General features: G+C 61.2%; 1 protein-coding gene across 6 annotated transcripts in view; it reads right to left on the bottom strand.

The window, feature by feature from the left end:
- The window catches only part of CAMK2B (calcium/calmodulin dependent protein kinase II beta), a 140,202-nt gene that overhangs the window by 9,648 nt on the left and 115,611 nt on the right, over positions 1-14,943 (bottom strand). Inside the window, exons 10-17 of one of the 6 annotated variants that reach the window (XM_049893574.1) lie at positions 14,671-14,793; positions 13,970-14,053; positions 12,824-12,866; positions 11,764-11,838; positions 6,519-6,556; positions 6,337-6,408; positions 4,720-4,764; positions 2,828-2,876 (exon numbers count right to left, since the gene is read on the bottom strand). In XM_049893574.1, coding sequence (XP_049749531.1) covers positions 2,828-2,876; positions 4,720-4,764; positions 6,337-6,408; positions 6,519-6,556; positions 11,764-11,838; positions 12,824-12,866; positions 13,970-14,053; positions 14,671-14,793 — 529 coding nt within the window. Of the gene's footprint in view, positions 1-1,175; positions 1,287-2,827; positions 2,877-4,719; positions 4,765-6,336; positions 6,409-6,518; positions 6,560-11,763; positions 11,839-12,823; positions 12,867-13,969; positions 14,054-14,670; positions 14,794-14,943 lie in introns of all 6 variants that reach the window. The other 5 variants (XM_049893575.1, XM_049893576.1, XM_049893580.1 and 2 more) reach the window with 5 other exon arrangements.

The raw sequence follows: 14,943 nt of genomic DNA, 5'->3' as shown, positions 1-14,943 counted from the left end.
GTTTGTAGCGGGGTGGGAAACATGGGGGATAGAAGGGGACAAAATGGGGGAGTTTGTGGGGTGAGGGGGTAGGGGCCATGAGGGATGGAAGGGGACAGGATGAGGGAGTTTCTGGGGGGGGTGTGTGGGGGCCATGGGGGGCCGTGGAAGATGGAAGGGGAGAGGATGGAGGAGTCTGTGAGTGGACCTGGGGGAATGTAGAGAATGTGGTGGGGATGTGGAGAAACGGGGGGGCGGGGGCGATGTAGAGGTTGTGGGGAGTTGCAGGGGACTGAGGGGACAGAGTCACTGGGGGTGGAGTGGAAATGCAGGGGCACAGAAGGGGAGTGCGGGGATGAGGGGTACAAGAAGGAATGTACACCTGTTTGTGGAGGTGGTGTTGAAACCTGCTTTAGGCAGATGGTGGCAACTTGGCCCAAAAGGGACAGAGGACACTCCTGTCACAAAGGGACCAGGCAAGGGCTTGAAAGATGGACACATCAAGTGAATTAGTGAGCGCAAGAACGTGAACAAGAACAGATGGTCCCAGCCTCAGGTGGACAGCCTGTTTGCGGCACACCTTTTAAGTACCCAGGGCTGTGAACGTGGAAATATCTTTCTGTAACATTTCTTTGCCTGCGAGCCCCTGGGGCCTTGGGGGTGGGGTCAGGTCACAGACACCTTCTTCTGCTTCAGACACCAGTGTGGAAGGGAATTCACACCAGGAGCCCTCCATATGGGGACAGGGTGCCCCATGGTCAAGGGGTGCCAGCAGGCTCGGTGCTGCCCAGGCCAGGCTCTGTGATGGAGCCCAGAGGCGGCAGCTGGGGGCCCCACCAGATACTCTGATGAGGGACCCCAGAGGGTCCTTGCTTGCCCCTGGGCTGCCAGATAGACCCTGTGGGGGAGTGGCCCAGGGCTGGGGGAGTTAGCTGTAAGGTTTGGGAAGGAAGCAGGTGGGATGTGAGCATAGGGGGTGGGGCTGGGCCCCTGGAGAGAAGCGGGGCACTCCATCCCCTTCCCGAGTTAGCGCAGAGGATAATACACCAGGTGCCCGCACAGCTCTGCCTGGCCCCGGGCAGTCGCCCGCGAGGGGAGCCGAGGCCGTGCAGGGGGTGCAAGGAAGCAGTTCAGCCACCAGGCCATTCGCAGGGAGCCCCCGGCAGCAGGGTAGCAGGCCTGGGGTGGCTACTTACACGGGGGCAGGGGGCCTAGGAGAGTCGGAGACAGGCAGGGTGGGGGCCCCTCAGCTTCTGGGGTCCCTGAGACCCTCCTCACTGAGCTCAGGATGTCAGAGATCCTGGGGGCTGAGGTGGAACAGACAGACGGTGAGTGACAGGAGGCTGTGGGGGTACTTGGGGGAGAAAACCACAGGGGAAAGCCAGGGGCCAGGAGCCTGTAGGTAAAAAACAACTTCCTGTGCCTGGCCCCTGGGGGAGGACCAAAGTGTGAGGGTTTGCTCCTCCCTCGGTGTGCCCCTCTTCTCCCAGCAGTCGGCAGCAGTCCGTAGGGAGTGAAGGAAGGGATATGGGACTAGCTATGGGCTGCCCCAGTGGAACACAGCAAGGGGACAGCACCATAACACGGACAGCAGCGCAGCTTTTACCTGCCAAAGCAGACAAGTCATGTCTGCCTGTGGCCTCGAAGCCAATCAGGGCCACACTGGGTTGGCTTGCGGGCCCGAGCAAGGCACCCAGCCAGCCTTGAAAGGCTTCTCAGGCCCGCTCCAGGCCCCTCCCCAGCCTCTCCCACCGGCCAGAAGGGTGTCTAGGCAGAGGCCGAGGGGCTGAGGCTTCTTCTCTCCCCACCCTTCCTACAGGAAGGGCCGCTGGGGTCCAGGTGGCCACCCTGGCACCTGTGTGTTCTGCTCTGGCCCAGCCCCAACCCACAGCCAGCAGTCAGTCCTGCTGCAGAACCCCATCCGGGACCGAGGCCTGCAGGCTGGGCACCAGGGTGGCCTCACAGCCCTGCCAGCTCAAAGGGGATCTTACTGGTCAGCCCTGGGAAGCAACACTCTTGCCTCTGCCCTGCCAAGGGTGTGGGGTGGGGGACAGAGCAGGGTGGAGTGGCCCAGGGCTGTCCCACTGCCCCAGCACAGTCCTGAGGTGAGGTTAGGGTTGTCTATGGGAACGTGTAGACAGAAACCAGGGTCAGGAGTCCATGCTGTGGTTGTAGGTGGCTGGGTGGGCAGAGAAAAAGGCTCTGGTGAGGAGGTGAAAGTCTGGGCCTCCAAGAGCTCGAGGCCACCAGTTGCCCTGGGCCTTTTTGGGAGGAAGGCACCACTACCAAGGCCACTGGCCTGGCTCAGGACTGTGGGGGAGGGGAGGCCTGGGAGCCAGGGTATGAAACAACTGAACACAAAGCTGTGAGACCCACACCCCTCTTAGAAGGCAGGCTACCTCGGCTCAGCAAACACAGCACGGAACATTCCAGAGCCACCTTCACGGTTCCCAGATAATGCTACCTATCCATATGTCAACTTCAGCCACAGCTGAACCAAAAGCTCAGGAAACTTTAGAAGAAGAAAAGCATCTTTGAGCAAACGTGAACCATGTGAACCAGACAAGCCTCACGAAGGTCAGCACAGCCACACCGGCCTGGTCTCCCCTGGCAGCTCTCGGAGAACCAGACACACGGGGGCAGGGCACAGCTCCTTGATGGCCAACCGATGCCTGCCATCTCCCCCAGAGGCTGCCGGGTCCCCCTAGACGCTCCTGGGACAGAGCCCTCCACAGGGAGACGCAGCCACTGTGCAGACTCATGGCCCAGCCTCTCTGGCTCCCCTCCGCCCTCCCATCATCCATCCCTGGTCATCCCAGAGTGCAGCAGAGGAAGGTGCGAAGGATACCTTTTGTGTCTTCGTCCTCTATGGTGGTGTTGGTGCTGTCAGAGGACTCCTAGGGAAACACAGGGGAGCGGTAAGGACTGGTGTGCCCCAGGTGAAGCTGGTGCTCAAGGCCTGCGGCAGGTGGGGGCAGCCCCAGGTGGGAACTGCTAGAGCTCCCAGACAGGTCTTGCCCAGCCCACTCCCACAGCGCTGAATGGCCAGGACCTGGAGGCCACCAGGGGACTGTGGAGACACTCTTCCCGCTCTGCCAAGCTCCAGCCCTGGACACAGTGCCCAGCCAAGACTGGAGGGGGCAGCGGCTTCTGGCTGGTCACCAGGATGTCCCTGGTTACAAGGGGCATTCTCACAGCTTCCTTCTGGGGCTGCACAGGAACCCACACCCCTCCCTGCCCCCAGGCACCAGCCACCTGCCGCTCGGAAGTGAGGCCTTGCCCCCAGCCGGAGACTTCACTTCATCCACAGCCACCACAGGCAGGGAAAGACTCTCTTCAAAAAGACAGGAGAGAGGATTCTGCCTTCTCAAAACCTCAGACAGGATGGGACACCCAGGAACACAGGGCCAGCAGGGTGAGAGGGTCACAGGTCCTTTCCTGTGGGAGGTGGGCTGGACCGTCCCGCTGAAGGCTGCCAGACCAGATGGTGCTGCTGACCTCAACGGCAGCATGGCCGGGACCCACACCCCAGCTCTGGTGGCTTACTGCCTTCAGATAAAAACTCTGGTTCATCCACCTGCCCCCAAGTCCCCGGGGACATGTGCTCCACTCCTCAGAAGAAACATCTTCACTCAAGGGTCCTCAAAGGACCAGCCCCCGGCCCCCACCCAACCGGACACACCGCCTGGGCCCCAGGTCAGATGTGTGCATGTGTGTGTGTTGTGGCGGGTCTTCAGGGTGCAAGATCAGGGTTCAGCACAGCCCCAGGAGGTTGCCTGGAGGCCCCTCCGCAGGGAGAGCACAAGCCTACCCCGACACATACCGTCTGGAGGAACACGCACCCAGGCTGTGGGATGGGGCAATGCTGGGCCCTCCCCTCTCTCACACCCTCGGGTGGCCTCCCTGCTCGCCCCAGGAGAAGGTGGGGCTGGTCCAGTCAGATGTCTTCTGAGGACAGGAGAGGTGGGGGTGTGGCTAGGAGGAGGCAGGGGCCTGGCGGGGCGCAGGGGGCTGCGAAGGACCCCAGGAAGGTCAGGCTGCAGGCCTGTCTGATCCCACCACACCGCCCTCCCTTCCCTCCCCCCAGGAGGATGTGATGCGATGAGCTATGGGAGCTGATGAGCAGAGAAGGTGGGAGAGAAGAGAAGATGCTGTTCAGGGATACCGGGTGGGAGCGTGCTCGGGGACACGGATGTGTACCCTGTCCCTGCCAGGCCAGCACTGATGGGCATGGTGGCGAGTCCAGCCAGCCTTCTGCTGGGACCCTTTCAGTAGCTCTGGGTGTAGGAGACCCTCCTGGCACAGCCCCTCTTCTAACTAAGCTGGATGGGCCTGGCCACGGCCAGCGGGGGGTGGGGCAGAGACAGCAGGGAGCCCTGGCCCCGTGCTCATGGGTACCCTGTGCTAACAAGGGTGCTGGTTGCAGTGTGGACCTCATTACACCGTGGCTGGGCACCCTATGCTGTGGTCCCTGGACCCTCCCTGTGGGGCAGCAACTACCTGGCCTCCTCAGTTCTCTGGGCTGAATGCAAGTTGCCTCCTGCTGCCAACCAGACAGGAGGCTGCATCATGCACACTGCCTCCACGCCACTCCTGCACCCTGGTCAGCACCCAGGCCCTCGCCCTGGACTTGGGGCATGCTGAGGGCTCGAGGAGGCAAGTGGCCAGTGCCAGCCAGACTGCCGTCTGCCTCCTCCCGGGCAGAGCTCCCACAGGGCACAAGGAAAGAGGCAGCAGTACCTTAATCCCGTCCACGGGGTTATGGATAACGGTGGTTTGAGGCTCCTACAGGAGAAGGAAGACAGAGGAGGAGAGAGAGGGAGAGTGAGAAGAGGAGGAGAGCCAGGACGTGGAGAGAGAAGAGAGTGGCAGTGCATGGAGGGGGTGAAGCAGGACTGCTACTCGAGAATGGTTCAAAGGGGGGCTGGAAGAAACATGGATGAAGCTGACTGAAGCCAAGTGGGAGAGGGCATGGCCATGCCAGAAGCGGGGAGCATGGCCACGCTCGGGGCAACGTGAGTGCGCTGCCTGCTTGGGAGGTGCCTGTCTGGACCTCCTGTCTCAGCTTGGTGGGGTCCACAGGCCTGAAGCTTTGTGTGGCAGCCTGGGGTGGGGGTGGCACATGGAGATGGATGGTGCGAGATGGAGACGGTGCTGAGGCCTTTGAGGCCACTGCCGGCCCCTCCCACCACCACCGGGGCTCCGGCAGCTCCCACCTGCCTCACCACCACAGCTCTCTCCCCCAAGCTGAGACTGGCCCTACGTATAAACCCAGCCCTCCTGAAGCCAAGGGGGGCTGGAGGTGAAGCTGGGGACAGTGGTCCCAGCCTGGGGCACATGGGCACCCACACAGGCCTTTCAAGCACATGCAGGAGCCTCCGGACCAGCGAACCCCAACCTCTCAGGATGACTTGCTCAGACCGGCGCTGCACTCTTGGGTGCACCAGCTGGGGGTCACTGGGTAGGAAGGCATTGTCCAGCCTGCCTGGTGACCTCTCACAGGCTGCTCAGGGGTCTGCCCCGTGTCACCTTCCCTGCCCCGCCCTTGCTTCTTGGGCTTTCTGAAAAGCCCCCAGTGCAGCCGCTCTCAGGCAGTCTGGCAGTACAGACACCCTGCTCCTCACTTGGCCTCACCTGGCCTTGGAGTGTGGCACGCACAGACCAACGGTCGAGACAACCCAGGCTGTGAGGCTGGTGCAGTGGGGTCAGGGCTGCAGGCAGGGCTGGTCACTGATGGAGACAGCCAAGGTACTGTGGCTCTCTCCTCCCTCCCTCTAGGGCTCTGGGTGGGTGCAGACGCCAGGACCAGGCCCTTTTTCTTGGGGAGACATTATGTCCACAGAGTGGCCCCACTTGTTGAGGGGAAGCACAGCCCCCACCTCCCAGACACAATATCCTGGTGGTGACTCAGGGAGCGGGTCTGGGGCAGGACAGCACCTCAATGCCCTGAGGCACTTGATGACACCACCCTGGGCTGCCCCTTCAGAGTCCCTCCAATCCAGGCCCAGCTGTGGCCTTGGTTACAGCCTCCTTCTCCCCCTGGCCTGCACCCTAGTCCCCCAGGAGGCACTTGCCCAGACCTCAGGTGGCTGCAGAGCCCCAGCCACCTGCACCCCTGCTGTGCAGCCCCTCAGGAGGGGGGTCACCTACAAGTGGGACAGGCCCCAAGTGAGGGGCTCGCTGCGTGCCCACCTGACCCTGGGCTCATGACGCAGCCTCTCTTGTCCAGAAGTAAGCCTGACCCTCACTCCCCCAGGGGGCACAGGGGCTGGTGTGTGCCTGCTGGGGACCCTGGACCTCTGACAGAGGGGACAACCACAGCCCAGGACGTGAGGACAGTTGAGAAGGAGCCAGTACCAGGGCTGCAGGAGGCAGCGTCCCCTTGGGGCTGGTGGCTGCCGCACTGTTTTTGGTGCTGTTCGTCTGGGGCTGTGGAGAGAAGAAGAGCCTGTGAGACATGGAAGAGAGCTGGGCGGGGCCATACACCCTCCTGCCTGCCAAGGTGGCTTCTCCCACACCCGGCCAGCAAGCCTCCTCACCTTGACTCCATCTGCCTTCTTGTTCAGTAGACTCTTGGCTGCTGTGTGGGGGGAAAAGGGCAGCATAAGCAGCGGTGGCCCTGGGGTCCCACTGCTCCTCCATGTAAGGGCCCTCAGGTGCCCACAGGACTGGGTGTGAGCACTGTCCTGCCGGGGACCAGTGCCTCCCAGGAGTGCCGGATACTGACAGTGTGGATCCCACACCCACAGCCGTCTGTGCTCTGCAGCTTGGCATGGTCCCAGCAGCCAGCCAGGCCAGTGACCCCAGGGCTGCCAGTCATTTGGCCTAGGTGGTGAGCGTCCCCACCCAAGGTCTCTCAGCTGAGGGGCACCTCGCAGGCTAGGCCAGGGGGCAGGCAGGACCAGCGCTATCACCACCTACTCCTCGGGCTGGATGGAACAGAGACTGTGTCCCAGGAAGTGGCTGGCCACCTATGGGGCCACAAGAGGGTGCCAGGCTGGGCCCAGGCAGGAGGCCACGCCCCAAGAGGGGCATAGGGTCTTGTCACTCCTCCGGGTCCTGGCAGCAGGTGGCAGGTGGCCCATACAGGGCAGGGCTCCGGGGGCTGCGGAACACCTCATCTGAGCCCTGCCCACCTCCCAGCACCTCTGGCAAGCCTGTCTCTCTCCACTCCTGAATGGCGGGACCATCAGACCGGCTGTGGCCGGCACGGTCCTCTTTGCCCACAAGCCCCAAAGGATTCTGGACTCTGGGGTCAACAAGATGGACACACTTGGCAGAAGGGGTCCAAAGGCCATCTCTATCCCCAGGCTCCCATGCCCATGTCACCCCAACACTCCTCCTCAGGGAGGCGGGGGGCCTGCCATTCAAGCCCCTGCCCACCCACTCATCAGAGGCCTTGATGGAGCCACAGACCCAGTGTCCAAGCGATGTCCCCTAGCAGGGGGTTATGCCCTGCAGAGCGTTAGCATTTTACTATGGAACTACAGAAGAAAAAGGAAGTCAGCTTACCTTACAGAAAAGGAAAGATGAGAGGAGGAGGAGGTAGTGAGGAAGAAGAGAGAAAACAAGGTTTGTGTTCGCCCTGGCAGGCATCACTTGTGCCCGTGACGTGCCCCACTGAGAAGCTGCCAGCCCATGCTTGCCACCACGGCCTCAACCCAGCCTCGAAGTAGAGCCAAGTGGCACCACAGACAGCTGGTGCACAGGTCGGGAAGCAGCCTCCCTCCTCGCAGCGCAGCCCGGTGCCTGCTCTAGGGCCATGCCACGGCTCATGTGGGGCAGGGGACGGAGACCCTGCCCAAGAGCCAGGTGTGGTCCCTCAGCCTGGGGCCAAGGCTGGAGAGGCTGGCAGATAGTCGGCCCGCTGCTCAGATCCAAAGGCTCTGGCCAGCTGGGTGCCGTAGCCTGGCTCTCCTGTCTGCTGGAGGGGACCAAGTGGCCACAGGGGCTGGGCAGGACATGTAGTTCTGGGATCCTGCCCTGCCCGCACCATCTCCAGGCTGTGCCAGGCCAGGCCTCTATCTGCTCTGGGTCCTCGTAGAGAGGCAGGCAGGCAGGAAACCACTGAGACCCAGCGAGCTTCGGTGGTCCTCTTACAGGCTGCACCAGCAGTACCAGCAGCACTTGGGAGCTGCTGAGAAATACAGGTCCTTGCCACCCGGCCTCGAGTTTGCATCTGCCTCACACACCCTTGGGTGACCCTGACACTGCTGGAGTCCACTTCAGAGAACCAGCCTGGGCTGAACACCCATCAGGACAGGGCTGGTCGGCAGCTGGCCATCTTCCTCACCAGTGCCCATGCCAACTACTGTCCTGCCTCCTCCTCAGTGGTCCCAAGCTTTGTGTGGGGCCGTGGGGCCGTGATGTGACTTGTTGGCGTTATTTGACCCAGGAGGACGGTGGCCAGGGCAGGGCTATCTGAGCTTCCCGCCTCCTTCACTGACCCGTTAATTCCCTCAGAAGTTTCATATCAAGCCCCAGAGGATCCCCTACAGGATGTGTGGGGCAGCTCTCTCAGGAGTTAGTGAGGAATCTGAAGCGGCTCTTGAGACCAGCAAGTCCATCCCCTCCCACCCTCCCCCCCACCCAGGGGCTTGCATTTCTGCATGTGACTCCTCCCAAGTCTCTCCCCTCCCCTGCAGGCCTGACATCCACAGCAGCTCTGCCAGGAGACCTGGGGAACCAGGAACGCCCCTTGTACCACTCCGCTATACCACAACCCAAAAACCAAGCCCGTTGCTGTAGAGTAGATTCGGACTCACAGTTGACCCAACAAGACAGAGTAGAACTGCCTCCATAGGGTTTCCAAGGAGCGGCCGGTGGATTTAAGCCTTTTGGTTGGCAGCCGAGCTCTTCACTACCACACCACCAGGGCTCTTCTATAGCGCTACCTATTAAAAAGCTCATGGGTATCACAGCTACAACCACCTGGGTCTCCCTCCACTGGCTCTGGGCAGCCACACAGAACAGGCTGACCCCTCCTCCCACACCAGCCGTGAGCACAGGGAGGCCCCGCCCCCAGCACTCCCCTCACAGACCCCCCACTGGGCTGCTAGCGCCCTTGCTCCTCTTTCCCCATCTCCAACACGCGCAGCTCCTTCCAATCCACCTCTGACCCTGACCGCTCAGACACCAGAACCATTTACCCAGCCAGCCAGCCTGGACTTGCCCAGTGTGGCCCTGAAGTGGGAGGCAGGCTGAGTCCACGGAGAGTCCCCCAGATCCCTGTCTTGGTGGCTGATCCACTAGTCCTAACAAAGGTGAGGGGTGCAGTGGATGGGGTGATTGGAGAGGGGCTCCAGGCTCCTTCCTTTGTCTCTGGGGGAAAAGGACATCAGCCCTGAGCAGGCAAGTAGGCAGACTCCATCCACTGTGGGGACACACATTTTAAAGACATGGCCTCATTGAAACGGGTTACTCTGGTGGTCTCTGGGCAGGCCCAGAGCTGTCCCTTTAGCACCCCGCTAGTCCATGGTGCCCCAACAGATTCTGTCCAGGCTGGTTGCCCAAGGGCCAGCCAAGCACCCTCAGGCTGTCCGTGTCTACTCTTTAGGAGAGGCAGCAACACCAGCCCAGAGGAGGGGCTTGCCTGTGCAGCTGTCCCTGGTGCTAAAAGGATTCCATTTATCTCTGACTCTAGCATAGCCTGCATTTCCAAACTGTGTTGCTCAAGATGTTACCAGTTACCAGTGCGATGAAGACAAAAGGGTTTCACAGTCAGAGTGGAAGATACTGCACACTGAGTCAGCCCTCCCCTCAGGGTTCAGGAGGGATGCCACGGGTGCTGAGAGCCCGCAGTGAAGACATCTGTGCAATTTCAATCGAGTCCCTGACAGTCTTTATTGCGACCCCCTCTATTTAACAAATCCTCTGGGTAGCCTGCGACACTGTCACTCCCCCAACCAGGGCAAGGACACAGCCCTCCTCCCCCAGCTCCTGACTGAGCCCAGAGATCCTGCAATGGCATTTCTTGGGGCCACTCATTTCCTGGAGATCCACATGTGTATCCTGGACTAAGCCCAGATTCACGGTGTCCAGAACACTGTCAGCTGCTCACCTATACCAGCAGTCAAAGGCACAAGGAGTGCCCCTCGGGTTGTCTCAAGCTAAAGCCCTTTGTTTTATACAGCAGGAGCCCCAGGTGGACAAAGTAGGAATTCCAGACATCTAGGGTGGGGGCTCTCCGGCTGCTGGGAGAGTGCCTCTGCCCCACCCCACCTGTCTTCTGGTGAGGCAGGCCCCTCCCCTACAGTCCTGCCTCCCTTTGCTGGCAGTGCCTTTTCCCAGCAGGAGGGACAGCTAGGAAGGTCACGTGGGGACCTGGCGATGTGCTTCCATCAACTGCAACATGCTCTACAAAAAGGGCCACCTTTTGGGGACTGAGTCCTCTCGCTCTCTGTGTCTGCAGCCCTTCAGGGTTGGCGAGGCCACTGGGGGGCCCTCCTCCATCGCTTTGTGCCCGTATCCCTGTGGGCCCACACCTGGCCCCTGTTCAGCCATGCGGGCACCCTCCCCATGCGTGCCCTTTGGACACAGCAGCCTTGCTGCGGTGTGGTGCCCGGTGCATGCATGACCTCATGCACAGCCGCCCATGCCCCTTGCAGGCAAGGCTGGCTTTCCAGGTGGCACGGCCTCAGGCTCCAAAAGCAGCTGCCTACCTCACCCCCACCTTGTGAAATGGACCTGACTCAGGATGCCCCTCCCTGGGTCCTGCCTCTGGGCTCGTCTACGGGGCGAATGTGGGCGACTCTTAACGGAAGATGAGGCTGCCCTTGGGAAGTGCCACCTGGGGAGCTCTGAGGCTCTGGAAGGCAGTGGGGTGGGAGCCAGGGGGGATGCTTCCTGCCCCCACTGGAGTACCATGGGCACTCCAGTGGCCTAGTCACAGGCCCAGCCCGTATTGGCCCTCAGGTTGAGCTGCAGTGGGAGCCAGGGTGCCAGCTGGAAGGTCCCTGTGGCTGCACACGGGGGGACACAGATGTGTGAACCCAGAGATAGCAGGGTCTTGTTCACACAGGGGCTGGTTCCCACATGGCCCCGAAAGGGGCAGGTCGGCAGAAGGCCAAAGGGGTGGGTTTCGGGGTGAGGCGAGGAGGTTCTCATAGGAAGAACCCCAATGAGGACGGAGTCTGAGTGCCTGGGCCCCAGGCAGGGCACAGCCTGTCCTGGGGACCACGGGTCAGACACGCAAGTGGAGAACACAGCAACCCCAGATCACGCTCCTGCCTGCCCACCCACTCACCCGCACAAAGCCCTGCAGAGCAGGCAAAAGGCCAAGGACCGGGACCCAGGGTGTGCTCAGGTCCCCCGGGGTGGGGCAGGGCTGTAGGTGCCATGTCTGCTCTCCTGAAGGCAAGGTGGGTATGGGCAGTGGGTGGGGATGACCACTGACTAAGGGCCTCAAATGTGATCTCACAGGGGAGGGCTCACTTTCCTGTCCTTCCCTGGGGCAGAGGGCTCCCTACTCAGGTTCTGATAAGCCTCCGGCAGTGGCCCACATCCTTCTTGCGGGGCCAAGGCCATTGTGAATGAGATCGTAATGGGCATTGAATGCACAGAGGGCTTCAGAGAGCAAAGGGCTCTGAGAAGAGGCTCTCCTGAGGACCAGGACTCAGGGAGTGTCCTCTCAGGCCATTCCAGCCAAGTGTACATGGGGCTAGAAGGGCCTCAGGGGGTCCTCTAGCCCCTCACAGAGACGACCTGAGTGGGCAGTCTGCATGTGGTGAGGGGCTGCATGCTGAGGTCTGGCGGGGGCGGGGACGCTTGTCAAGACACATCTACCTTGCTCCACCAGCCCCATGGTGGCACCGGAGGCGGCGGTGGACATTGTGGCAGGAGCGGTGGTCTGTCTGCCCACTGTGAGCGCCGGGTTAGAGACAGCAGAGGGGAGCGGTGACAGAGGGTGGAGGGGACACGGACAGGGCAGGCAAGATACGAAGAGAAGAGAGACAAAGGAAGCAGAAGAAAATCAGAGTTAAAGTTTAGGTAAGAGATGAGACTGTTGGTCCCAGAATCCCTTTCACAAGAAGAGTGAAAACAAGATCAGGACTGATTAGCGTTTGCAAAGCATTTGCCTCCTTTCTCAGCAGAAAACCCCAGGGGGGGTTTCTGGGTGAGCAGGGCCTGTGGGGAGGGGGCAGGAGGGGGAGACATGGGAGAGGGCGTGGCCCCAGGCCCCCCACGCATAGACAGGACATGTCCGTTAGTGTTGGTGTGATGGTGCACAGCCCATCCCCAGCAGTACAATCACAGCAAAAGTAACAGGACAGGGGTGGGGAGCTGGGGGAGGTTGGGGGGCTGAGGGAGTGGGACACACAGACAGCCAGAGAACGGAGCCCTCCACGGACCCACAGAGACGCAACAACAGGGACGAGACCCTGAGCCCAGCAGGACTCCACTCCACCACCCCCTCCCACTGGTGACCAAGCCAGCACCTGCCAGCTGTCCAGATCTTCCTCTTGCTTACCCTCCAACTCACTGCCCACCTCCCAGACACAAAACGCGTGCCCAGAGGGCTTGAAACAGAACAGAGCTGCCGGACCAGGGCCTGCAGACACGCAGAGGGCACAGGAGGTGTCTGGAGATGGGACACAGAGATCAAGTACAATGACGGAGGCGGGGGGAGGGGGCTGGACCCTGGGCATCATCACCAAGGGCACCAGCCAGGGGGCCCAGGCCTCCTGGGCAGCCCGCAATGGGCGTGGAGCTGGGGCATGGCGTGGGGAAGGGAAAGGGAGCTGGCTGGTGGTCACAGGGAGAGCCTTCTTGCTTTGGCTCAACTGCTCAGTGAGGACCTGCGGCACAGGGCAGCGGCCCCTTCATCTGGAAACAGAGTGCTCACCTGAGAAGTTCCGAGTGGCCAGCATGGTGGTAAGGATGGCTCCCTGAGGAAGAAATACACAGGTGAGCCCAGATCCTGGCCCACCCCATCTGGAAGCTCAGAGCCTTGGGATGCCTGGCAGGACTCCAGAGCTGGCCTTCCAAAGAAGCGAACGTTCTGGACATGGACCAGCTGGGCCCCAGACCAGCCTCATTGTCAGAACTAGAGCACAGTGATGTCCCCTGGGCCTTCTGAACCTGGCCATCCCACCACAGCTTCCAGAGCATGTCAAGACCCACAGAGCCTTGCGGAGGTTGCCAGGATCACCCACCACCCCACCCGGCAGGTGGTTCTGTAGCTCCAGGAAGATTTCAAACACCCATGCTTCTCACTGAGGGGTGGCCTGGTTGGGGGCCGCTCTGCCATTCAGCAGCAGACTTTGAAGGAGCAGGGTGCTATGGGGAGAAGCCCTTTGGAGAGGCCAGCAGAGGGCAGGCAGGAGGCCATCAGACCACCCCAGCATGCTGCCCATCTATGGGCACCACCCCAGACAGCCCCTCTAGCTGGACCAGCACAGCAGGTGGAGGTAGGAGGTCAGGTGTGTCTCTGAGCATCTGGGCTCCCTATTAGTACCCTCCCCTTCCTGCCCACCACGCCCCTGGGCCTACTCCCTATTTTCCCTACCAAAACCTGCTTGGGTCAGAAGCTTCTAAACTGTCTCTTACTAGAGAGTAAATGACTGACTATGCCACCCATTCTCCCCTCAGCAGCTCCTTCCCCTCTCCCAACCACAGCCCTGGGTACTAAGGAACCCTGGATGGGGCACAGACAGGGAGGAGGAAGACAGCAGGGGACAAAGGGCTGTTTGTGGGCCTCGGCAGGCAGCTCTGTGGCCCTGGACACCATGGTGTCACTTCCCACACTGGCCCGTAAGTCTCAAGAACATGGGGACAGCCCTGGAGCTCTGGGACTGAGTTCGTTGGCCCCATTTGGTTGAAAGCGAGCAGCCTGTCTCCAGGTCTGCTGTGGTGGGAAGAGCCAACAGGTGCTGCGGCCTCCCATGGAGCTGCCTGCACAGGGCTTCCGGCCACAAGCAGGAGGTGCCCCAGGGCCGGACCTGAAGGAGGGCACACACACTGCCCTCACCAGAAGAGTGGGCACGCTCACCTTGAGCTTCCTCCTGGCATTGAACTTCTTCAGACATTCCACAGTCTCCTGTCTGTGCATCATAGAGGCCACCGTGGAGCGTTGCTGTGAGAAAGGGAATGATCCACAGCTGCAGGAGCCCCGAGTGGCCAGCTCTGTCCCCAGGGGACCAGGAAGAGCAGCCGGGGGACTCAGGGCAGCAGGCCTTGGGACACTCCTGGGGCCACCACATGCTGAGAGCCACAGACCACGCCCTCAGGGCAAGGCCTGTCCTGTTGCCCCACCCATTCCTGTCCCCATCCCCATATCCAACCCCCCCTTTGCCTGTCCTCATTTCTGCTCCCCACCCCGTCCCTGCCTGCCTCCAAGCCCCCATCATACCAGCACAAGCCCCCCCCCAATCCTCGCCTCCTGTCCCAGTAGCTGCTGTTCCCCAGAAAACAGGACAGGGGTCACAGGAAGGGCCTCCCCTTGGTCCACATGCTCCTCAAGCACCTGCCCTTCCAGAGACAGGTTCACGGGCTCCAAAGAAAAACCAGCTGCACATCACAAAGGCCACAAGCAGGACCCAGGGTACTGGGGGCCATCAGGGTACAAGGCATAAGGTTGCAGGGGAGGGGTCCTCTCTGCAAGCCCCCAGGGTGAGCCTCCTTCTGGCAGGCTGGAATCTCTGAGGTCACCCCCAGGAGCCCTGTCTGCAAGCACGAGCTAAGGCCACTTACACAGACCCATGGGTGCTTCAGAGCCTCATGGGCCGTGATGCGCTTTGCCGGGTTGATAGTGAGCATCTGGTTGATGAGGTTTTTGGCTTCAGGAGTGACAGTGTCCCACTCGGGGGAGGGGAACTAGAGAAGGAAAGAAGGCACAGGAGCAGTCTGAAGGCCCTCACCAGTACAAGAGCCAGGGCACTTCAGGGGGTCTCATCCTGGCAAGAAATGTAGGAAAACAGGGCCCCAGGCTCTGACCGCAGGTGGCTTCATTCCCTCAATTCCTGC

This window comes from Elephas maximus, chromosome 8, assembly GCF_024166365.1.
Source record: "Elephas maximus indicus isolate mEleMax1 chromosome 8, mEleMax1 primary haplotype, whole genome shotgun sequence".
Taxonomy (NCBI): domain Eukaryota; kingdom Metazoa; phylum Chordata; class Mammalia; order Proboscidea; family Elephantidae; genus Elephas; species Elephas maximus.
Note: the sequence above shows the minus strand (reverse complement) of the source record. Positions and strands in the feature narration are given on the sequence as shown.